Source organism: Bos indicus, chromosome 5 (assembly GCF_029378745.1).
Source record: "Bos indicus isolate NIAB-ARS_2022 breed Sahiwal x Tharparkar chromosome 5, NIAB-ARS_B.indTharparkar_mat_pri_1.0, whole genome shotgun sequence".
Taxonomy (NCBI): Eukaryota; Metazoa; Chordata; class Mammalia; order Artiodactyla; family Bovidae; genus Bos; species Bos indicus.
The window spans coordinates 115936647-115961040 of NC_091764.1; the positions used below are offsets into that span (position 1 = coordinate 115936647).

Sequence of the window (24394 nt, forward strand, 5' to 3'; positions counted from 1 at the left end):
ACTTTCACTTTTCACTTTTATCCACTGGAGAAGGCAATGGCACCCCACTCCAGTACTCTTGCCTGGAAAATCCCATGGACGGAGGAGCCTGGTGGGCTGCAGTCCATGGGGTCGCTAAGAGTCGGACACGACTGAGCGACTTCACTTTCACTTTTCACTTTTATCCATTGGAGAAGGAAATGGCAACCCACTCCAGTGCTCTTGCCTGGAGAATCCCAGGGATGGCGGAACCTGGAGGGCTGCCGTCTATGGGGTCACATGGAGTCGGACACGACTGAAGCGACTTAGCAGCAGCAGCAGCAGCAGCAGTCCAAATGTCTCCTCTGGAGGGTGGGCAGAGGAGGCAGGAGAGGAAAGGGACTCCCTTGAGGTTGCACCTAAAACCTCAGTGCTGAGGGGCTTGGACAGACAGACAGACAGACACCCGCCGCAGGCCGCTTACCTGAGGTAGCACTGCAGCTCCTTGCCCGGCCAACCTCTGCAAGGAGCTGACCTGAGGACCGGTGACAGGCACTGCAGTGATGGTTCCCAAAGCCTGGAAGACAACGGAGGGCAGCACTCAGATGGGACGGGGCGCTGGGACGAGGCTCGGGAGGAAATCTGGGGGCTGTGGTTCAGGCACAGAGTCTGGGATACAATACCAAAGATGCAGTCCACATAAGAAGAAATTAATCAACTGAACTTCAAAAACAACTGAGGGTGGAAAGACAGATTTTAAGAGAACGAAAAGTGAGCCACGGACAAGGGGAAAAAACCACTTTGCCAATCACCTATCTGATAAAAGACTTGTACCCAGAATATATGAAAGAACTGCCAAAACGCACTCATCAGAAAACAAACAACCCAATTAAAAACTGATTCGAACAGAACAGATCGCTAAAGAAATAAGCTACTGAAAAGAAATAAGCTACTGAAAAGATACTAAATATCATGAGTTATTAGAGAAATGCAAATTAAACAATAGTAAGATACTACTACACACCCATTCAGAGGGCGACAACAAGAACTGGCCGAGTCCAGGGCTGGTGAGGATGGGACGCAGTCCGACCAACACTCTTGGGAACATAAACTGGTATAACCACACTGGAACAGTTTGACAGTTTTGTAAAAAGTTAAATATATGTGTATTGCTATGGACTGAATGTCGGTGTCCCCCGGAACGCGCGTGTCAAAACACTAACCCTCAGTGTGATGCTTTCACGGACGGAACCTTTGAGAGTGACCAGATCGTGAAGGTGGAGGCCTCTTGATGGGATTGTGCATGCTCACGCAGTCATATCTGACTCACAAGACCTCGTGGACTGCAGCCCTCCCCGCTCCTCTGTCCCTGGGATTCTCCAGGCAAAAATACTGGAGAGGGTTGTGATCACCTCCTCCAGGGGATCTTTCCAACCTGGGGATCAAACCCACACCCCCTGCATCTCCTGCATTGGCAGGCGGATTCTTTACCTCTGAGCCACCTGGAAAGCCCTTCAGACAGACACAAGAAGAGATCTAGCTTCTTTTCTAAACCTAGTCTTGAATCAGATGTCACAACATAAAACTAATTGTAAATAACAATTGAAATAAGAACATTTTAAAAGGCTTCATTCCCTTTCCCCCCCTCAGTTTCAGGAATTAGAGATGGTCTAGATAAGAGCTCCAGAATTAGCGCCCTGAGGAGCCTGGTAGGCTCCAGTCCATGGGGTCGCTAAGAGTCGGACACGACTGAGCGACTTCACTTTCACTTTTCACTTTCATGCATTGGAGAAGGAAATGGCAACCCACTCCAGTGTTCGTGCCTGGAGAATCCCAGGGACAGAGGAGCCTAGTGGGCTGCCGTCTATGGGGTCGCACAGAGTCGGACACGACTGAAGCGACTTAGCAGCAGCAGCAGCAGCAAGGAGAGATTTGAGAGGGTTTCCTTCCCGTCTCTGCCACGTGAGGACACAGCAAGGAGTCTGCCGTGGTTTGAATGTTGAAAGTGAAAGTGTTAGTCACTCAGTCATATCTGACTATTTGTGACCCCATGGACTGAAGCCTGGCAGGCTCCTCTGTTCATGGGATTCTCCAGGCAAGAATATGGGAGTGGGTAGCCATTCCTTTCTCCAGGGATCTTCTCAACTCTGGAAAATCCCATGGATGGAGGAGCCTGGTAAGCTGCAGTCCATGGGGTCGCTAAGAGTCGGACACAACTGAGCAACTTCACTTTCACTTTTCACTTTCATGCATTGGAGAAGGAAATGGCAACCCACTCCAGTGTTCTTGCCTGGAGAATCCCAGGGACAGGGGAGCCTGGTGGGCTGCAGTCTATGGGGTCGCACAGAGTCGGACACGACTGAAGCGACTTAACAGCAACAGCCATTCCCTTCTCCAGGGATCTTCTCAACCCAGGGATCGAACCCTGGTCTCCTGCATTGCAGGTGGATTCTTTACCATCTGAGACACCGGGGAAGACCTTTGAATGTTAGCGTCCCCTTAAAATTCACTTGTTCAAATTCTAATGCTCGAAGTGATGGTGTTAGAAGGCAAGGCCTTTGGGAGGTGCTTCAGCCAGGAGGGTGGAATCCTGATGAAATGAATGGGATTCGTGCCTGTAAAAGAGGCTGCAGCGACTCTAGCCCCTTCCCCCAGACAAGAAGTCTGCAGCCGGAAAAAGCCCTCACCTGGCCATGTTGGCACTCTGCTCTCCAACTACCGACCTCTAGAACTGTGAGCAATAAGCTTTTCTTTCTTTCTTTTTTTTTTAATATCATCTTCACTGGATGTCTCAAAGGCACTTGGTGAAGTTTAACACTCATTCATAAAAACACTTGTTGTTGTTTTTTTTTTCAGTTTTGGCTGCACTGTGTGGCATGTGGGATCTTACTTCCCTGACCAAGGATGGAACACAACAAGCCTCCCACACTGGAAGGGCAGAGTCTTAACCACTGGACCGCCAAGGACGTCCCAGTAAGTTTCTGTGTACAAGAACCACCCAGCCTGTGGCATTTTTTCTCACAGCTCAAATGGACAAAGGTGACATCCATCTGCAAATCGGGAAGAGGGTTTGCACCGCAAACCAGATCAACCAGCACCTTGACCTTGGACGTCCCAGCCTCCAGAACTCTGACAAATACGTGTCCGTTGTTTAAGCCCCCAAGTTGATGGTGTTTTTGTTGCAGCAATCCCAACTAAAACATTCTGCCTCTAGACATTACTCAAGGGAAATGAGAGCACATGTCCATACAGAGGCTTGTTCAGGAACATTCCCAGCAGCTCTACTGGAAACAGCCCAGATGTTCATCAACGGGCCCACAACAGGTCCACAGATGAGCAAACCGTGGCATATCCACACAACGGAATATTACTCAGCAACGAAAAAGGAATGAGGAATGAGCAACTGATATGCACAGCATGGATGAATCTCAAAGTGGTTTTGCTGAACGAAAGGAGAGGGTCAAAAAAGGGAGCACATACTATTGTATGATGTCATTTACATGAAATTCCAGGAAATGCAAACTCATCTAAAGGGATCAGAGATTGTATCGAGATGGGGATGAAAGGAAGGGACTACAAAGGCCTAGGGAAACTTCTGAGGGTCAAGGGTGTGTTTTCTATCTTGATTCTAGTGGTGGTCTCACAGATGGATGCCTATGTCAAACACCTTGCACTTTTTAAATATAACACTTTATTGTATATATTATTCTAACAAAGCTGCTAAAAATAAACTCCCTTCCCTATTTCCCCCCTTAAAGCTCTCTGTCCCTGGAAGGAGTATCATCCTTCCCCAGATGAGATGACAGAGGCCCCACAACCCACAGAGCTGCTTCTCCTGGTTACGATGGGGTGCTTCCTCCCTCCTCTGGAACTTCCCACCTGCCCCAAGTGGACAAAGCTCGGAGGTTTATGTCCTTCCAGCCAGCTGCCCGCCTCTCTTCATGGAGCCGAATTATCCACATTTAACTGGAAATTCACCGTGGACATTTGCTGGAATAGAGCTTTATACGCAACGCAGAGAGCATCCAAGCAAACGCGGTCACTATGAGGGAGCGTCTCAATCCACCGTGCCGTTTTTCCCTCTCCAGCACAGTGTAGCGAGCCCTGCCCAATGCCCGTGTCTGAAAGATTCTGCCCGCCTTTCGCAGAGGGATGCACATAGAAGGCGGTGCCCTCAGCTGCCCCTGGACCCGCTGTTTCATCCAGCATCACGTGTGGAGTCTGCTGTCAACCCCTGGGCCCCGGTCCAGAGCTGCACAGGTGAGCGGCAGGCACAAAGGGAGCACCATTTGATTAAATAAACTCCCAGGCGATTCTGCCAACCTGGGGACTGCAGGCCCAGAAGAAAGCAGCCTGTCCCTCCAGCAGGTTCTCCAGCAAAAAGCCCACACGGGCACTTGGCTCCATCTGTGGGTGGGGCCGTGCTGCCCCCTGGAAGCAGGGGTTCCTGCACGAAGACCCCAGGGCCTCAGGACCACAAGGGCAAATCCATGCCCAACACCCACAGAAGCCAGAGAGCAGGCACGAAAGCTAAGATCCCTGAACAAGCCATCCAGGCGAGCACTGCGTGCCATCTGTATGTTCTTCCAGCCCGTGCGTATCTGCACGGGAAGGCGTGAGGGTGGCCGTGCGTCCGATTCTGAGTGTGTTACTGCACCGGCTGTCTGAGTCTCTGGCGTCCCGTGTTTCTGTATGGACTCCTCTCTGGGTTCCTCTTTTGCTCCGTGTCCGTGTGTCTCACACGCGCCACCGTCCGTGGCTCTACGTCATCACCGCAGGTTGGTGCTCAGCCCTCTCCTGACCTGAGACACACCGGTGACTTCTGTCCACGCGCTGAGAAATCCACAACCAGGGAGGGGACCTGGGGGAGGGGACCACGACGGGGAGGAAGGGGCAGAGGCGGCTGGAGGGGCAGAGCCCTCGAGGTTGGGGTGAGTCAGAGGGTGAGGGAGACAGGGGGAGCTTTACTTTGACCTCACTCGCAAACACTCGGTGAGCAAGAAAGAAACACGACCCGCCACAGGGGAGACTGAAGACCTGCGGGATGATCACAGAATAAAGACCATCCACCCGCTGACTCCACGAACTAAAACATGGCCTGACTCCACGTTTACGCCACTGCCTGGGACTCGGGGTGCCTTCTGACTCTTCAGGGAGCACTCTGCAGGGTGTCCTGGGTGCCAGGGGAGCAGGAGAGGTAGGGAGGGAGGCTTTGACTCCCTAAGTCAAAGCCTGAAGTCCTAGCCTTTGGGGAGGAGTTTACCAAACGGGCTGCTGAGCAGGTTTCCAGGAACCGCGGTTTCCTCCAGGAGCACCAACGCCCCCTTCCTGCCCCGTCCATCCTCCCATCGCCAGGTATCTGCTCCCCTTCGCTCCAAGGCTCAGCCCAGAGCGCGCTCTTCCACATCCTTATAAACATTTAATTAACAAGCTGAAGAGCCATTTTATCTGGCAGGGGCTGACCTTTCTGCTCCGTGTCGGAATTTATCGATAGCAGAAACAATCATCTCAGGGTCTATTCCACCAGCCCCGGATAGTTTACAGCCGCACTCTGGTCAAGATAAATGAGCTCCTTATGATGACAGTTACAGCTTCAAGCATTTTAATAGGGAAAAAGGGGCCATAAAAGTCAAAGACAACTTCATGTGTTTTCCTGCATCAGTGGCGTCCCCGGGGCAGCCTGGGAAACCTCGGCCAAGCTCAGTCCCGGCCGAGGCACGTAGGAGGTGCCCAGCAGACAGGTGTGTCTGACGGTACCCGGGCGGGGACGGGCTGGGCTCGGGCTCTGGCACCAGGCGCATGTGGCCCCCAGCTCTCTGCGCCCCATCTTCTCGTCCATGACGGGGAGCGTTTCTGCGGCAGGGGGCTAACGGGAGTGGGCGCCCGAGGTCCACACAGAGCCTGGTTGCACTCTTGGCTCTGCGAGCGCCACGTAGAGGGAGTGGGTCAGACCTGGCCGGGTCGGCACCTGGAACCAGGACACCGAGCGTGGGAGGGAGGCGCAGCCTGGCACCCCAGCAGTGACGGCCTTGGGGTCAGCCTGTCCAGGAGCCAGTCCTGCAGAGGCCCCTCTCTGGTTGGGCCGACCTGCGGAAGTCCGCTCTGCTCTCCAGCATCAGTCTCTCCATCTCGCACACGGGGCACACGTGCTCATCTCCCCGCAATGACGAGAGGCAAGTACAGGAACGTGAGGAAGTGTGAGGACGCAGAAAAGGAAACCAGAGCCTGGTGTCCCAGGTTTCCTGCTGTGTTTGCTTCAACAGCTCTTCCTCCACGTCAGGGGACAGACCCCGGAGTGTCTGGGGACAGTCTGCATCCGGGGCTCCCACTGAACCCCAGGCAGCCTGCATGGCCTGGGAACTGGGGTGCTGGGCAGGACGGGAAGCTCTCACCCAGACCCTGACCGGATGGATCAGGAGACTGGCAGTCCCAGCCGGCGGGACAGAAAGCAGCAGGACCGGAGGGCATACAGGGACCCTGGGACGCGCGCGGCTCAAGGCACTCAGTCCTCTTTCCTGGCGGCAGGGGGGCAGGAGCAGGGTGGGGTCACCGTGAGCCGTGCGGGGGAAAGAGTGCACAGGGTGGGGCTGAGGGAGAGAGGAGCGTGCACCCTGTAAGGCCCCACCCAGATGCCCTTTTACAGAACTTTCTCCACTCACAGGACTCAACTCAGGGCTGACCTTGCCCCTGAACTCAATCTCCAACCCTGAGCACTGTGGGGGCTCCTAAGCCCCTCTGTGCCTCAGTTTCCACAACTGCCAACCAAAGACAACCCCACACGCCCCCTCCCAGGACGGCTGTTGGCGTGTCATAGCGAGCAGGAAGGCACCAGGTAGACCAAGCTTAGTCCTGGGCCGAGCACGCCATGTGTGGCCCCTCCCGAGGCCTGCAGCGAGCGTCCACTCCCGAACTGGAAATGTTCACAGGTTTCCAATTCAATGCTGGCCGCACAGAGGGCTTCCCTGGAGTGTGAGTTCGGGAGACCAGTGGATGGTGGGTGGGTACATGGGAGGTTCCTACAGACCCCAGGGCTTCCACACGCCTTTCCCCAGCCTGAGCCCCCAAACCCAAACCACCAACCCTCAGACAGGTGCCCCAGGGTGACCCAACCCTGCCTCCAGTTGCACTCGGGACATCAGAAGCTATTTTTCAAAACTCCTCTTATTCCCACTCAGGACCGGCAGGGCCGGCCTCACAGAGGGGCCTTCTCACGTGATAGCACCGGGGAGGGGTTGCCATGGCAATGGCTCCTGGGGATGCTGCGTGGGGCAGACGGCTGTGTGAGCACACGTGTGGTCTCGCACTGCCTTCTGCCGGACACTCGACCCTCCTGTTTCCCAGAGGGCCCTGGGGTCCTGTCCACACCTGGAGGGGACGGAGCTCAGCGACCCCACAAGCTCCAGCAGCAGTGACCGTCCTTCCCCACGGTCACCAGAGAGACACGCCTGCCCTCTGACCCCCCACCTACATGTCAGGACCCAACCCCTGGGCACAAAGGGCCACAGGCCGCCGCTCAGAGGCTGCAGGACCAGGGTCCAGGGAGCTTTTCTGTCTTAAAAAGTCTGAACCCGGAGGAGAGACGCTTTCCAAGTCGGTGCTCAGGGGACTTGTAAAGGGAGCTCCGCTCTCCCTCGAGAGAACCGGACGATGTGAAGCGAGTGTCTGAACCTGGGCATCGCTCAATGTCCCCTCGGTTTACCCAAGGAAGCCACACGGGCACAGAGGCTGAAGGCGTTCTCCCCCAAGGGCATGCGACTCTCAGCTGAAAGCTCACGTCTCTTCTGGGTTTTACTGGCCCAGAACAGGTGGTACCATAAGGAGAGAAGGAACGTGCCTCTGCAGCAAGGCTGGGTCCTGCCCTGCCCCGAATGGGCCACGCCAGGGTGTAGGACACACAGGAAGCCACGCCGGCTCTTCGCCCACTGACCCCACTCAGACCCCGAGCGCCTGTAAACCGTCCTCCATCGGGAGGCTATGACCACTGGCCGAGCGGTGGATGACTCAGGCCTCAGCAATCACCCCACCAAGGAGATGCTCAGGGTGCGGATGGGAGGAGCCGAGGAAGGCTGTAAAAGGCCCGCTCCCGCGGGACGCTCCCAGGTCCCGGACACGAGTGTCCAGCTAGGCCAGGTCCCTCCTGAAGGACTCCTGCAGAGAGGGAGCAGCCTGCACTCCCGTCCCCCACCCCCAAGGGCTTCCCGGGGGACCTGGGACTCAGTGTCCCCATCACAGAAATGGGAGCATGGCCTTTGCCTCTCACTGGGCTTCTGAGGACTTGGGAGTGACAGCTGTCGGTGCTCCGAGTGGGTCCCAGGCTTCCGCAGTGGCTCAGGCGGTAAAGAACCTGCCTGGAATGTGGGAGACCCGGGTTCAATCTCAGGGTCAGGAAGATCTCCTGGAGAAGGAATGGCCACCCACTCCAGTGTATTCTTGCCCAGAGAATCCCATGGACCGAGGAGCCTGGCGGGCGGCAGCTCATGGGACTGCAAAGAGTCGGACACGACTGAGCGACTAACACTCACGTGGGTCCCAGGGCCCCTCCGTGCAGGGGCAGTACCAGCACGGGCGTGGTGATGAAGCCACAGAAACTGGCCCCCAGTCCTGGGGAGGGAACGGACTGATCAGGCGACCACAGCTCAGCACCCCTGGTCTCCAGAGTGCCCCACCCCAGGCCGCCGCCATGGCACACTCAGGACAGCTGGGTTTCTCTCCATCTGTATGAAGACCACGTTGGCATCCAAACAGATACACAGATGGAACTCTAGAAACACCAACAGAGGAGCCCTCCTAAAGACATGATGCCCACACGACACGTTTCTTGTTGAGAACAAGGTGGATGCGGCTCCTTAGGCGGCTCACCCACCACCACCCTGGGGCAGCCCATGGCGCATCTCTATCCACCGACGCCCCGGGACTGGACAGGGCACCACGGCCCCACTGCTGACCCAGAGCATTTGCCCTTTGCCGAGGAGTTAAGAGGAGGTCCTCTGTGTCCCCAGGGTCACCCCAGGATGTGGCTCCCAGTTCCTCTGGGAAAGCCCACACTCCAGGCCAGGGAAAGCAGCCACCGGGCTGGCCACCTTCAGTCATCCCCCCCACCTAAAATTCCAGAAGCTCAGCCCCAAATCGGCGCCCATGAGAGGTCTGCATGCTGAGCAGCTGGGGATACGGTCGTGTGCCCGGGAGTGGCTTGTCGCTGGGTCCAAGCAGCAGCGTTTTCGTCCAAGCTTGGCTCAGGCAGGCGCTGGGCCGAGGCTTCTGTCTCGTCACTCACCAGGAAAGAGAAGCAGAAGCTCACTTTGGCTATAGGGAGCCGTGCAGGTGTTGCCAGTTCCCTTCCCAGTTGCCAGAACATTCCGCTGGGCCTCCCCCACCCCCACACCGAGGGATGAGATGGGGGCTGGTGTTACTCGGCCAGCCTACAGCAGGACCTAGCTCTCGTCACGGCCTGAGCCCTTGGCTGCCTCGTGAGAAGCCAGACATCTTGTGGCATTGGGGGAGCGGATTTCTGGGGCCACCGTGTCCTGAGCCCCTAAATGTCCCCTTAGACCCGTCTGCTGGCTTCATCCTGGGGGCTGCCGCCCCTCCCTCGCATCGCCCTGCTCAGATGCCCACTCATACCCTTGTGATGTGAGCTGAGTCCTGAGCTGAGACTCAGCCAGAGGGGAGGGTTTGGGACTCAGAGTTCAGGACGTAGGAGGGGCCAGTGAGCACGGCTTGGGAGCTGCGTGCCCACGGCCTGACCGGCAGCTGCTAGAGGGTCTCCGGGCTGGGCAGGGAGAGCCTGACCTTATGGAGCTCAGACCCCAGCACTGCAGTGGCGGTCCCCAAGGAAGGAGGCTACGCTGTTTATAGCACACGTCCATCCGTCTGTCCGCCCCCTCCGTCTGACCTGGGTGGCTGGGCTCCAGCCAGTGCCGTGGACACAGAGCAGGAGTCACCTGGGAGCCGGGCTCCCGGCAAGAGGAGGAAGCGCCCTGTGTCCGGGCACAGTCCCTGTGACCTTGACGAGCCTTGTCTGGGAGGCTCGTGGGGGGCCCTGGGGTCAAGGCAGGGCAGCTGTGGCCCCAGACGCTCTCCGGACGCTCACCATCGGCTCTGCGGGGTCTTCGAGAACTGTGTGGAAGGGAGCATTCGCTTCCTCTGCCCCTCCTCCCGGCCAGGAAAGTGTGCGCTGAGCTGACCAGAGTGGGGGCCCCTGCTTTCTGCACCCCTTGAAGCTCCCACCTGAAAAGGGTGCAGCAGCCCCAGGCCCCCGAGAAGCATGAAGGGCGCCCCGGAGAAGGTGGCCAACTGCCCGCTCTGCGGCGGCCAAGCAGCTTCACAACTTGCAATTTTCCTCGCATCTTTATGGAACTGCTGTGACGTGGGGCAAAGATAACAGCGGAGCTCCAACATCCCAAAGTGCCAGTAAACATTAACGTAACCTAAGCACCACTTTTACGGTCGTGCAAAACCAGTTTGTTATTTGCAGATGAAATCCAACTGCCGCCTCCATCACCATCAGGAATGCCGGAGACGTCCTTCCCTGTGCTGAGGCGAGCTCTGCCAGCCCCGATTGGCGCCCCTGAGCCCACGGCCCGCCTCCCCTAACCCCGAGCTCGCCCACACAGGACCGTCAGGGGGCCTTTGGGGGTGCCTGTGAAAACCCAGAGAAAGGCACCCCCACCTCTGCTGTCTCCTCCCAGCCCACGTCCCATGTCTATGGCTGGGACCCAACACATACCCGGAGCTCCAGTTACCTGGTGGGGTGGTGGGGGGCGGGTGGGCAACCAACCTGCACTTGAATTCCACTCCCCTGCTGGCCTGGGTCACATCAAGCACCCTGTCCTCACCCCCGAAGCTGGGGCATCGAGAACCGCCTCCCGTTCCCAGGACCAGAGGGTCAGACACGGGGAGGCATCTGGCCCTGAGCCGCCGGTGTGACTCACGCCATGGGTCCCCGGGCTCACACACGTACATCAGGGACCAGGTGTGGTGACAGGGAGGGGGAGGGAAGGATTGCAGGGGGACGGGGCTGGCGGGAGGGCCGGGGGGGCTCCTGATGCAGTGAGGATCAGCAGGTCCCCGTCTGGGCGTGCCCAGGGCCACTGGGCTCACACGCACGGGCACCAGTCAGCGCCTTCGATGGGCAAGACTGGAAGAGCCGACAGTCGGTCTGCAGGGGATGGATGGATGGGAATGTTCAGGGGATGGGAAACCTCCCGGCCACCCGAGTGCGTGAACCACCGCACATGTGTCCCCATGCGAGCAGGGCCTTGGATCCCCACCTGGAGCTTGGCTGTTCCCTGAGACTGACTGGGAGCCTGGGAGGGCTCTTGGCTGCTGTAGCCAGCCAAGCGGAGCTGCTGTGTGCAGGCAGGACCCGAGGTGCCCACTGTGGGCCAGGCAGGGAGCCCTCTGGGAGTGGATTTTCACCTCTTGGGACACGCCAGCTGCCTCCTGGAGGGGCAGGGTGTCCAAATGGCCCGTGTGCCACAGAGGCCGGGGTGATGTCCCCTCCTGGGGCTGGCCAAAGTCGCAAGGCTGTTGCCCACAGGCACCCACACCCGCTGGCCCCCCTGCCCTGAGCATCCTGCTCCCTCCTGGGCTCCAAGGACTGGTCCCTAGGGCACTGCAGCTCCTGGAGGAGAGGAGGCTACACCCCAGGGTCTCTCAGGAGACCGCAACACTGGTCTTTAAAACAAGAACCCTCTTCCAAAACCTGCATCCTCACACCGCACAAGGGGAGTCATTTTCTGAAGCCCTGTTAGGAGACTCTGCAAACGCCCACCTCGAGGCAGAGCTGTTGACTGCGTGCTCCCGGGGAGATCAGCTGCTGGCCCAGATGCTCTGGCCAGGCTGGGTCCCGGTGACCCCAACCGCATGGGGCTGGCCGAGGCGGGCTGCCCGGGGCCACTTAACCAATGCAGAGGTCTTTACAGGCAAGGCCATCCTTAACCAGAGAGCCCCAGAGAACACATGCAGCTACTCCGCGCTGACATTTAAAACACCCTTTCAGCAGCCCCCAGCGTGGCAAAGTGGTTTAATTAACTTGAAAGGGTGTAATTTTATGCTATTTAGTAGGAAATACACACTCTAAATGGCATCGTGGACTTAAGTATCGGGGGCTGTGATCTTCAGAGTGCAGGAAAAGAACAGCCCCGAGTCCCTGGCAACCGCAGGTGTGGGGTGGGTGTGCGGGGGTGGGGGGTACGCTAGCCATGTCCCCGCGGATGGCAGCATCTGAAGCCACACGGGATCCAGGGTGTGGAGGGGTGTCCACAAGGCCAGTGAGAACGGCCACCTCCCATCATCTCAACAGGGAAACCAGTGCTGTGTCTGAGAACCAAACGTGGGGGAGGCTGGAGCCGGTCAAGGCCCCTGTTCCCGTACTCAGGCACTCTGGGTACCTGAGTCTTGAGAAGGAGGCACCCCCGTGCTGTCCAGCTCTGCCTGTGGACACGTCCAGAGCCACGGGGAGGAGGCGGTCCTGGATGGCCGCCCCTGACTGGAAGCTCCCCCCACCACCACCGTCCCCAGTGAAGGGGCTGCCTCTTCTAATGAGGCGCCTTAAGGAGGAGGCCAGCCCCTCGGCCCTGAGGACAGATGGGTGGGGTGGTGTCAGTGCAGAGGACCCAGGGGCTCTGGCTGCAGCCTCGCGGGCACCCTGGGAAGACCCTGCACCAGCTCTCCTTCCCCTGACCATCCCCTGGAACGATGGAGCAAATCCTGTAGGGAAGGATGTGGGCTCGTGTCCAGCACTGCAGGAGGCAGGCACAGGGGTAACTTCCTTCCCAGCACAGAGGGGCTGCCTCCCGGGCCTGGGTGAGAAGCAGGCAGCATGCTGGGCTCCTGCCTTCCCCAACACCTGGCCCCCACGGACCGCCCGGCCACCTCACCTCACGCTCCCCGGCTACCCCCGACTTGGGGCACAGTAGTGTCTGTCCCCCCAACAGGAGGCCCCAGAGCTGCTCCCCAGCCCCCCAGGTCCAGAGGCCACCACCAACCTCCATGCGCCTTCAACACCAACCTCAGTGACGGGAAGACACCATCCACAGGCGTGTCCTAACTGCCTACCGCCACCGACCCCGGCCTCTGGAAATAAACGGTCATTTAGGAAATCTAATTTCCACATGTGATCGGCGGGCGCCCATGCCCACTGACCCTGGCCTCATCAGCCTGCCACCTCCGACACCCTGGAATCTAATTTAAGGGGAGCGTGTCTGCACGGCACCCCAGGGAGCCCGCTGGCGGCCAGGACACGCTCCCTATGGGGAGAGGTCCCCTGCCATGAGCCTCTCATGGGCAGTGGTGGGGAGGGGCGGGCCCCGGGCCCCCAGAGGCGCCTGGCGCTCCAGAGAGGCCCCGCACCCTGGTAAGACTGAGAAACAGTCAACTTATTGTGAGCACGAGACCTGAGTGTATGGCTTGATGATTTCAACGTGTCTACACCCAAGTCACCAACACCCAGGCTGAGATACAGAACACTCTAGCAACCCCAGGGGCTCCCAAGAGCCCCTCAAAGAGGGTCTGGCTCAGACAGCAGGGTCCTGCTCTTGGCAATGGGCTCCTGGCTTGATTTCCTGACCTTGCAGCCAATAGGAAAACAGGATTAATCCCCCACTACCTTTCATGTCAAGGCTGTATATTGTCACCCTGCTTATTTAACTTATATGCAGAGTACATCATGAGAAACGCTGGGCTGGAAGAAGCACAAGCTGGAATCAAGATTGCCGGGAAAAGTATCAATAACCTCAGATATGCAGATGACACCACCCTTATGGCAGAAAGTGAAGAGGAACTAAAAAGCTTCTTGATGAAAGTGAAAGAGGAGAGTGAAAAAGTTGGCTTAAAGCTCAACATTCAGAAAACAAAGATCATGGCATCTGGGCCCATCATTTCATGGGAAATAGATGGGGAAACAGTGGAAACAGTGTCAGACTTTATTTTTCTGGGCTCCAAAATCACTGCAGATGGTGACTGCAGCCATGAAATTAAAAGACGCTTACTCCTTGGAAGGAAAGTTATGACCAACCTAGATAGCATATTCAAAAGCAGAGACATTACTTTGCCAACAAAGGTCCGTCTAGTCAAGGCTATGGTTTTTCCTGTGGTCATGTATGGATATGAGAGTTGGACTGTGAAGAAAGCTGAGCACCGAAGAATTGATGCTTTTGAACTGTGGTGTTGGAGAAGACTCTTGAGAGTCCCTTGGACTGCAAGGAGATCCAACCAGTCCATTCTGAAGGAGATCAGCCCTGGGATTTCTTTGGAAGGACTGATGCTAAAGCTGAAACTCCAGTACTTTGGCCACCTCATGTGAAGAGTTGACTCATTGGAAAAGACCGTGATGCTGGGAGGGACTGGGGGGAGGAGGAGAAGGGGGCGACAGAGGATGAGATGGCTGGATGGCATCACTGACTCGATGGACGTGAGTTTGAGTGAACTCTGGGAGTTGGTAATGGACAGAGAGGCCTGGCGTGCTGCAATTCATGGGGTCGCAAAGAGTCGGATATGACTGAGTGACTGAACTGAACCTTTCTGACCAGGTAGTCCTAGTGGTAAAGAGCCCACCTGCCAATGCAGAAGACATTAAGAGACCCAGGTTTGATCCCCGGGTGGGGAAGATTCCCTGGAGAAGGGCATGGCCACTCACTCCAGTATTCTTTCCTGGAGAATCCCAAGGACAGAGGAGCCTGGCAGGCTACAGTCCGTGGGGTCGCCAAGAGTCAGACACGACTAAAGCGACTTAGCAGGCATCTACCTTTTCTCCCGTGGGCAGTAACTGGGCTCAGCACCGTCTATCGAGAGCCACTCGGTGCCAGGCCCCATGTGGACAGAAGCAAGGAAGGCAAGGTGGCTGGCCCTGTCTTTGGGGTCAGCCTCCAAGCAAGTCCCAGGCCAGGATGGGAGGATGTGAGCTGGGATCCGACGCTGCTCAGACAGCAGAGACGCAGGTCCCACTAGCACAGAAGGGCCGGGGGTGGAGTGCTGACTGTCACCGACAGAGCACCACCGCGTCTAGGTGGCTTCCGTGCTTCTGGGAGCTGAGCTCAGGACCCCAGCGTGGACGAGGAAAGTGGCAGGAAGCAAAGTGGCCTGCCCCAGGGGAGTGGCTGGGGAGGTGCCAGCGGGAGGGGACCCCAGGGCGACCCTGTCCTGCGGGATAAGACGTGGCCACGGGAGGTGGAAGGACACACAGAGAGGCGCACCGGGTCCCCCGGGGCTCGGCATGGCTGCTATGGCCCAGCCCACGCTGTCTGGCACACAGGAGGCGCTTAGAGCCCATCCGGAGCAGGGCAGAGGGGACTGCGATGCCTGGCGGTGCCCTGGGACCTGGGAGCCGGTGGCCGTGGTGGGTCCCAGGAATCCGTCTTCTGCACACAGTCCTGTGCGGGGGAACCACACTCAGCTCTGGAAGGGAGGGGCCCAGCACCAGGCGGCCCCCACTCCTGCCCGCGTGCCAGAGAAACAACCCCAGACTCTGGACCAGAGCCTTCATCTCCAGACTCAGTCTCCCCATTTCTAGGACGGGGCCACCAGCACCCGGGGTGGGGGGAGACGGTCAGGCAGGTCCCCAGAAGGTATCTTCTGAACTTGACGCTAAGTTGACCCAGGCCCAGGGCAGGGAGCGTGGAGGAGGCCACAAGAGGCTTGGCCGCAGGGCGCCCTGAGTGGCAGGCACTGTGCTGACCCGCTCATTTAGTAGGAGAGACACTCAGCGATGCTCAGTCTTCCCCACGAGGTTGCTGGGTGCCAGACCCACCTTATGCTGGGGGTGGGTGGGTCTGAAAGCTCGGCTCTGGGAAGCGTCCTGGCCTGGCTGTGATTCGCGCAGAGCACAGACGAGAGGACACAGGCGAGGCCTGCCACAGTGGAGCCACGCGGATGGGCGCTGGCTGGCTCTCAGCAGAACCAGCCTCCACGTCCTCAGGATGACCGTCTGCCCAGGGTAGGTTTGTCCCGTGGCCACAGGTACAGGGTGGGAGGAGACGCCTCTCAGGGAGCTTCACCGGGGCCAGAGGCCCTGTTGCCAAGCTCCCTCGAGGTGCTGCCTAACAGAGCCCGGCCCAGAGGGCATCCGGGAGCGCTAACAACCCTGCAGCCCTGCAGGCAGCACGAGGGGCCAAGGCCACCTCTGCGCAGACACACGCCCAGACACAAGGTGCTTTCCTGAATGGCTCCTTCCCCCACCTCCAGGTGGACGGCTGAGCAGACGTTTCAGGACCTTCCCTCTGTCGTGCACACCCTAATTCACCGTGGCCAGGCTCCACAATGCCCCCAGGGGTGGTGGTCTGCTCCATCCCAGTGTAAGTTAGTTACCTGTGTGTATAAACTGTCAAAACTCATCAAACAGTACAATGAAGACCAGCGAATGTCAATGCATGTAAATTGTATCTCAAAGCAAAAAGTTATCTATTAAAAAAATGGCAAGAGCTGCAGCGCCAGCCCTTATGGGAAGGAAGGGAAAGGGGGGCCTCTTCTTGCTGCAGCGCCAGCCCTTATGGGAAAGAAGGGAAAGGGGGGCCTCTGGAGGGGCGTCTGCAGGAGCCCAGACCCACCCCCCAGAGGGTAGAACCTGGGTCAACACCCATCCCCCTGCCACCTTTCGGCAGCTTCACAGTCAGCGTGCTGCTTTGGGACAGGAATCCGCAGTCCAATCTATGTCAGTTAAGGCCTGAAGAGCGTGTCCCAACTCCACAGGGCTGGGGGTTGAAGGGAAGGACTGAGATCGGGAAAGAAATCTCTATGATCTCTGGGTAGCACTGAGCAAAGTTCGGAGTGGTCAAGGTCATTTATGAAAGTAAAGCGTACACAGGCCTCACCATTGTGACGGGGTTTGTTACTGTCCTGTTACAGACTTCTGTCCTCACATCTCTGAAAAGCGCCTGGAACTGCAGGGAAGGCATGGCCTGCTGAGGGCCACGAGGGACAGAGGACGTTCACAAACCTCAGTCAGGCTCCTGGACCCAGCGCCACGGAGCCCGCAGCAAACACACAGAGCTGCACCCGTCAACGGTGGTAAGAGATGGGCGGGCAGCCTGGAGATTCGAGAGGGGCCAGAAGCTGCACTAGTGGAGGCAGGGAGGCCAGGCAGCAAGTGCAGGGGGCTCCAGGGAGCCCTGGATGTGAGTGACAAGGCATGAAGACGGGACGAGGGGGGCGGTATAATCAGGACGTGACACGAGTCATAAGCCCAGAGTTCACTGGTGGGGAAAGCTACGTTAGCGGTGGGCTTCCCTGCTGATCCAGCGGCTAAGAGTCCGCCTGCCAGCGCAGGGGACATGTGTTCCATCCCTGGCCCGGGAAGATCTCACACGCCGCAGAGCAACTAAGCCCACGCAAAAACTTCTGAGTCCGCGTGCCTGGAGCCTCTGCTCTGCAACAAAAGAAGCCGCTGCAGTGAGAAGCCCGGGCACCACAGCTGAGCGAAGCCCCCAGTCGCCTCCGACTCTTAGCAAGCCCGTGGACTGTAGCCCACCAGGCCCCTCTGTCCATGGGGATTCTCTAGGCAAGAATACTGGAGTGGGTTGCCATGCCTTCCTCCAGGGGATCTTCTCAACCCAGGGATCGAACCCAGGTCTCCCTCATTGCAGGCAGATTCTTGATTCTTTACCGTCTGAGGCACCAGGGATGCCCCTGAATCCCCACTGCAGTTCTAACTACCAGCATTACCACTGCTGATATGCACCTGCTGCGAGTAACTTCCCAAGCCGTGTGGTCCAGACTGCATCCCTGGGTTAGTGAGCCATGACAATGAGGCCTCGCTGAACAGCAGGGCCCACAGGATAGAGAGATATTTTAATTTCAGATTTGGGGTCTCAAGTTATAAGGAATGACCAGAGAAGGAACAGGACAACCCCTGGGGGCTGGAGCAGGAGGCTGAGATGCTGCTCTGGTCAGTCAGGCTGCCGAGGACGGCACAGACCAGGCTAGGATGTAGGCAGGGCCCTCAGGGTGGGGCGGGAGGTTTCTGTTCAAGCCACACAGGCATGCGGGCCTCTCACCCTACTCCTGCCCCGGGTTTGCCAGAGAGGCACGGCTCACAGGGAGCCCATCTCATTGGCCCTCACTCGGCAGGGAGAAGGAGGGCAGATTTCAGCCATGAGCCCCCACCCTCAGTCAGAAGCCCCTCTGAGTGTGCCCACACCTGTCCCCAGTAAGATGGTGGGTGCCCTGGAGTCCCCTGGAGTGCTGAGAATAAAAACAAGGTACAAGTGTCAGCACTTCAGGAAGGAAAACATCGGAAGGGAGACCAGGGTGGGACAGACAGACCCCCACGTGAGGCCTCTGAGCACCTGGACACCTGCTGAGGAGGACTTGGCTGGGCAGGGGCAGCCACAGACACATGAGGCTCCCTGCCCTCAGGGGTCATGGGCCTCCACCCACTCACACCAGCCAGGCCGAGGGTGGGGTGGGACAAACCAGAGGCCGCATCCTCCAGGGAGGATGACTCGTGGGTCACCCGAGGGCCACAGGCACAGAGGGGTGGCGGGGTGGGGGAGGGTGGAAGATGTCCACCTGAGCTGTGAAGTGGGGGCTGGCCGGCTTACTGCCATTCATGGAGTTCAATTTCCAGCATTAGGATGTCTTCCCTGGTGGCTCAGAGGGTAGAGAACCTGTCTGCACTGCAGGAGAAGCAGGTTCAATCCTTGGACCAGGAAGACCTCCCTGGAGAAGGGAATAGCAACCCACTCCAGTATTCTTGCCTGGGAAATGCCATGGACAGAGGAGTTTGGCGGGCTACAATCCCTGGGGTCGCAAAGAGTTGGACACGACCGAGCCATTAACACTTTTCACTTTCACAAGTCAACTTCTAAACATTCCAGCTCATTCCAGTTTTTAAAAGCTCAGCAAATATGTGTTGGATGAGTAGAGGGATTAGAGAATGATGACTCCAGCATTATCGAGCCCCTGCTACATGCCACGCAGGCCTGACTTTAATTGACTCCTTCAGCACCCTGGACAGAGCTCACAGCTACTACTCCCTTTCAGGCAGGACTAAAGGGCTGAGTGACCTGCCCAAGGTCAGTCAGCTTTGAGCCTGTGACCCACGCGAGGGCAATCCCTGAGACCTCGGTGGGGAGCAGGGGAGCGTGTGGATCACCAGGTTCTGGCTGTGGGGTTGCCTCCTGACCCCTCCCCGTGTCCCCAGCCCCAGGCCCTCCCACGAGCTGCACAGCACTGGGCTCACAGTGAGTAAGGGCCGGGAGGGGCAGTGACCTCGCCCGTGTGGGCCAGGCCAGCCTGCCCCTTTGTGACTCAGGCCCTGCTCCTGCGGGCTCACCCTCTCTCTCCTGCAGCTCTGCTTTTCATAACTGCTCAGAACAATGGCAGACCCAGGCAGTGGGGCCAGAAGGTCCTGAGAATTACAGATCCCATGGAAGCTGAGAATGGCCTGGTTTTTTTGACCTTGTGGTAGGTGAGAGTGTAAAATGGTGAAACGCAGCCAAGTCTACCATCCAGGCTGATGGTTGGTGGGAGTGCGCCTTCTAACCTGGACTCTCAGAACCCTTCTCCCAATCAAAGACCTGCACTGCCCCCCTAACGAGCGTCAGACCCAGGGGTTGAAGGCGGGTCTTTGGTCCAGTCGGTGGAGACAGGCCAAGTTCAGGGCACTGGGGGGCCGTATCAGGGGCGGGAAGGAGGCCCCACCCAGCCTTTGGAGGTGCACTCACTGCTTTATCCATTCCTTCCTCCTGCCACTCAGCATTTTGTTCCAGGCATGAATCTGTGAGGTCCGTCTTGGGGAGCTCACAGTTCAGTGGGGACAGACCATCGGCCCTGTTCGTGGAGAAAGGCTGATGCAGAGGGGGCAGGTCACCTTCTAGGGGAGGTGACCCTGAGCCTGACCACAGAAGAAGAGAGCACAGGTGAGCAAAGGCTTGGCCAGGAGTAGGGGCCTTGGGGATGGGGCCTGATGGAGCCAGAAGGGCCACACGTGCGCTGGCACCGCCTGAGGCTTCACGCCCCTTTCCCAGCTGGACTCCAGAGAGAGGCCAGCACTCACCTGAAACCTGGCCACAGGACCTGATCACACAGAGCCAGCACCAGCCAGGAGGGGCAGCAGGCCGCCCCCACGGGTGCCTTCGGCCCAGCACCACGGAACACAGAACTGGGGGCAGAACAGCCACAGGGACAGTGGGCCCAACGGTGTCCACGGGGACACTCGGGCCTGCGATGGCACGGCTGTCTCACGCCGACAGCCCCGTGAAAAGGCACAGACTCCTCCCCACGTGACACCCAGGAAACCGGGCTGGGGAACTTGTCCAGGCTGGGAGGGGAAGGGGGCGGGGTCCGAGCCGGCACCTGGCCACAGGGCCTGAGCTCCAAGTACTATGAGGAGTGTGGGGCCCAGAGAACACGCAGCTCACATCTCCGCGGGCCGCCCGCAGCTCAGCCTGGCCCGGCCTTTGAGCTGAGACCTGGGCAGCAGCAGGTAAGCTGCGAGGAGGGCGGAACTGCCCAAGCTTCCGGGGAGGTTCAAGTACATCTCTGGAGAACACCCAGGGAGGAGGTAGGCGTGCAGGGACCCAGTTCTGTCTAGCAAAGCCCTGGACGTGGCTGACCTCAGGGGCCCTGTTTATATGATGGGTGTGGGGCTGGGGCGGCCGATGCCTGAGGTCCAATGTGAAGGCTCAACACAGCGGGGATGTGCCGGGCTCCCCGTCCGCCCTCTGAACCCCAGCATTTCACCTTCGGTAGGTAACAGGCTGAGACCCTTCGAGCCCGTTTTCCCATCTGTGAACTGGGCATGAGTGACACCAGCACCCGCTGAGGAGTCACATGGAGACGGGCTTTGTGAGGACGCTCTGCAGCCTGTGAAGGGCTGTGTACCCAGGAAGCTTCCACCCACCGCATGCATCACTGGACTGCAAAAACCCAGCGAAGGTGCTCAGAAACCACATCTCTGTGAGGGAAGCTCAGGGAGGAGATGGGCTTCGTTTCCACGTGCATCTCACTTCCAGGCCTTGGTGGCGTCAGGGACACTCATACCGTGGCAGGGAGCGGGGAGAGGGCTGTGACTCCAGCCCGTGTGTTTGCCTCTAAAATCCACTTGAAGCTGTTCTTCCTCCTCCCCAGCCACTTAAAAGGCTCTCTGGATTCTGGGAATGGCTGTGACTTAGTGACGGCCACCAGGAGGCCTTGACATGCGCCTGGCCATCAATAACATGTCTGTGTTCTTGCCTCAGCTTGGGGACAACCTGGGGACCCGCAACAGGCACCAGCAGAGCTGGAAGGCGTACTGACTGCCACCCAGGAAGCCCAGCCAAACCCGGCCCCTGCCTGCTCCACATCCAGCCTGCTAACCAGCACGCCAACCCAGCACCAGGTTCGGCTGGCACACCTGGCTCCCCATCGGGGACGTGGGTGTAGGGACATGGCCTGCCAGGGGATGTCCACGTCGGGAGAGCGTCCTCGGGGCAGGGGAAGATGATGCGGGCAGGGATACTGAGAGCAGTGACTCAGGGATGACGCCTTCTGAAGCCAGAAATAAAGCTGTGGACCCCGAAAGAAGCGTGTGGGGAAGAGTGCATCAGGCTTGGGGGCAGGCAGAGCGGGACCCTGGCTCACTCACTTTCGCCCTCCCTGAACCTCAGTTTTCCTCTGCCATAAGCTGAAGCAAGATGCTCATCTCATAGGATGACAGATTTCTGCATCAAGGGCTGTCTGTGTGTCTAGAAGCTGCTTACGATGGCCTGCTCCCTCCTCCTGCCTTAATTCCTGTAAATTCCTGGTGACAACCCTTGAATAGACATAACAAGCGCACACGCCCTCAGTGGGTGGAAAGGGCTGTGGGAGGAGGGCTTTTATCAAGCTCTAGTTCACAAGCAAATTCTTTCATATTTCTCCCGCATGTTAGGAGGCCCATGGGCTCCATGCTTCCCTGAGAAGAATGGGCAACCTGATTTTCGCAGGAGCCAGTAGCTAGAGGGTGAGAGAGAGACAGGGGTCTGACCTGGCTTCTTACTCCACCACCCCATGAAACAGAGCGACTTCATTCCAGCCAGACAACGTGGTATCCGGTGCATCCCACGCTGACACGTGCCTAAATCACACAGAAACTCACCTAAATCACGCAGACACACGCCTAAATCCGCACTCTTTCCACTCCCAAGAGGGAACGCAGAGCTCACGAAGCTTCTGCTTTCTACAAACTCCCTGCTCCATGAGTGAACATTGGCTGGGTCCCAGGACAGAGGCCGGCAGCCTGGGTTTGTCCCCTGCCTGTGACCCAGGCCCCCAATCTTTGCTGTACTCAGGTTCTTTGTTCAGCTCAGGCCAAACCCCTGGGAGGGCGGGAGCGGGGGCACAGCCAGTGATGGGGGTTCCGGGCATCCTCCTGTCTCCTGCCACCCGACAAGCCTCCCCCCAAATACTGATGGCAGGATGGGGGCGGGTAATCAGTTCTCGCTTACCGGACCTTGGCAGGCAGCTGTGGGCAGGCACGGGAGGACACGCCTGAACCCAGGGCCTCTACCGAGGCTGACGGTCCAGGTGGGACCAGGACTCTCCGGGTCCCAGCAGCAAGCTTGGTGGGGGGAATGCTGTAGCCCCGTCTGGAGTCACAAACGCCTTCTGCCCCTTCACTCCATCCTCCCCCTCGGCCTACATCACCCATTTATTCAATCCACGAGGTGGTGGGCTTGGTCTTGGGGACCCTGCACCTCTCAGGGCCCCCTTGGTCAGTCCTTGGGAAAGCTGATGAGCCTACTAACCTGGACCCTGCCCCCCTCCCCATTCTGGAGATCCTGGAGTTTCTTCTATAGCAGCTCAGGGAGGCTCGGGGGTGGGTGGGGTGGGTGGCAGGAGCCCACCTTCCAGGTCTGGCTCTGAGCTCTGGAAGCAGAGGAGACAGGCCCCACCTTGCCCTCCATAGGGACCGTGAGGACCCCCACTAGGGAGAGACGCTGCTCCCCCACCTTGAGGGAGGCACTTGCTGGTCTGGGTGTGGTTTCCCGGTTTGTTTTAAGCAGAAGCTCAACCAGTTTGACATTTGACGTTTCCAGTTTGACGCTGGAAACTATAAAGTGCAGCGGCTCCACCTTGGAAGCTCCACTGGCCCATCCCGTCACCCCCAAGTTCTGCAGACCGGATCGGTCACAGGCGCCACTGGGCTCTTGTGCCGCGATCACGTCTCGCTTTCCCATGTTCCCTTTCACTCCTCCTGCTCCAATTTATTAGTTAGCCTCTGCTCACAACACAATCCCGGCCCCGGAGCGGATCTTCTAACCCAGCCATGGTCTCTCAGTGTGTTCTCTTCCGGTGTGTCCTGGCGGGGGAGTGGAGTGGGCGGCTTCCTGCTATGATGGAGCCTCCCCGGGGGAGCCCCACCCTTCTCCTGAGACCCGCAGCTCCCAGGTGTGAGGTTTGGTCCCGGGGGTTACACCGCCCCTGAGCTCTGACTTTATCGTATCTGGTTTGGAGCCAAGGCTCTAACGGTGCCCCTCCCCCATCAGCTGGGGTTCCCCACCAGAGCCACCCCCCGCCTCCTCCCGGGGACTGGCCCTCCTCCCAGGAGTCAGGCTGGGTGCTCCAGCTTCAGTCCATCTTCTGAAGGAGCCTCCCCCAGCTCAAGACCCCACTCTAGTGGGCGTGAGCCGCAGCTTGCTCAGCCCCTGGAGGGGCCACGCTTTTGCAGGGGGGTGTGCAAGTTGTTGCTACACAACCAACAGGGCTAAAGCAGTGTGTCAAGGTCTTCTCTGAATGCACCGAACAGCTAGTTTCTTTCTCTTTTCAAATCCCCTTGGAAGACACTCTCACGAGCAGGCAGTACTCGTTCAGCACTTTCTGGCCCCTGGAGGAATCCGCAGCCACGATCGGCTCCCCTCCCCTGGGCCTGAACACCTTCATCTTGAGACCCCCACTGACTTCCTGAGCCCCTCCTCCTGTGTTCGAGCAACTCATCTTTCCCTCTGAGCCCCCCACACGCTGGATTCTTGCTGAATTCTTTCCTCCCATCCTGGGAAGATGCCAGTTATACAGTGTCAGGGAACGAAGCTGCCCTCTCCCCAGCAGTCTCTGGGGCCTAGGGTCTCTGGCACCAACCCAGCCAACCTGAGCCACTTGGGCTGTATCTCTGTGCTGGGTACCAGCTTTCATCTGGTCACACCTGAGCCCCTGCGGGCAACCACCTGGCCTCTCTGGGGCCATTCAGGTCTCCACATGACCTGAGCAGCAAAACCACGACCCACAAAACCATCCCTGCACCAACAGCAACATCTTTCCATCGACTATCCCTGGTCAGGTTCAAACCCTCCCGCAGTTCACCTGTGGACCACACCCAGGACAGCGAGGGACCCTCAGTCTGATCTGTTCTTTCTGTCTTTAACAAGAGGGTCCGGCTCCCCAGAAAGCCAGGGGGCTTCCACGGCTCAGTGGCCAAACTGAGCCTGTTGCCTATTTTGGTACAGCCTGCCAGGAGCGGAGATCAAATAGAGGATAACATTTT

At 58.3% G+C, this 24394-nt stretch overlaps 1 protein-coding gene across 2 annotated transcripts in view; it reads right to left on the reverse strand.

Annotated features, from left to right (window-relative positions):
- PHF21B (PHD finger protein 21B) overlaps positions 1-24394 on the reverse strand; it is an 89009-nt gene that overhangs the window by 22088 nt on the left and 42527 nt on the right. For both annotated transcript variants that reach the window (XM_019961952.2, XM_070790565.1), the window contains exon 3: positions 443-535. In XM_019961952.2, coding sequence (XP_019817511.2) covers positions 443-535 — 93 coding nt within the window. The remainder of the gene's footprint in view (positions 1-442; positions 536-24394) is intronic.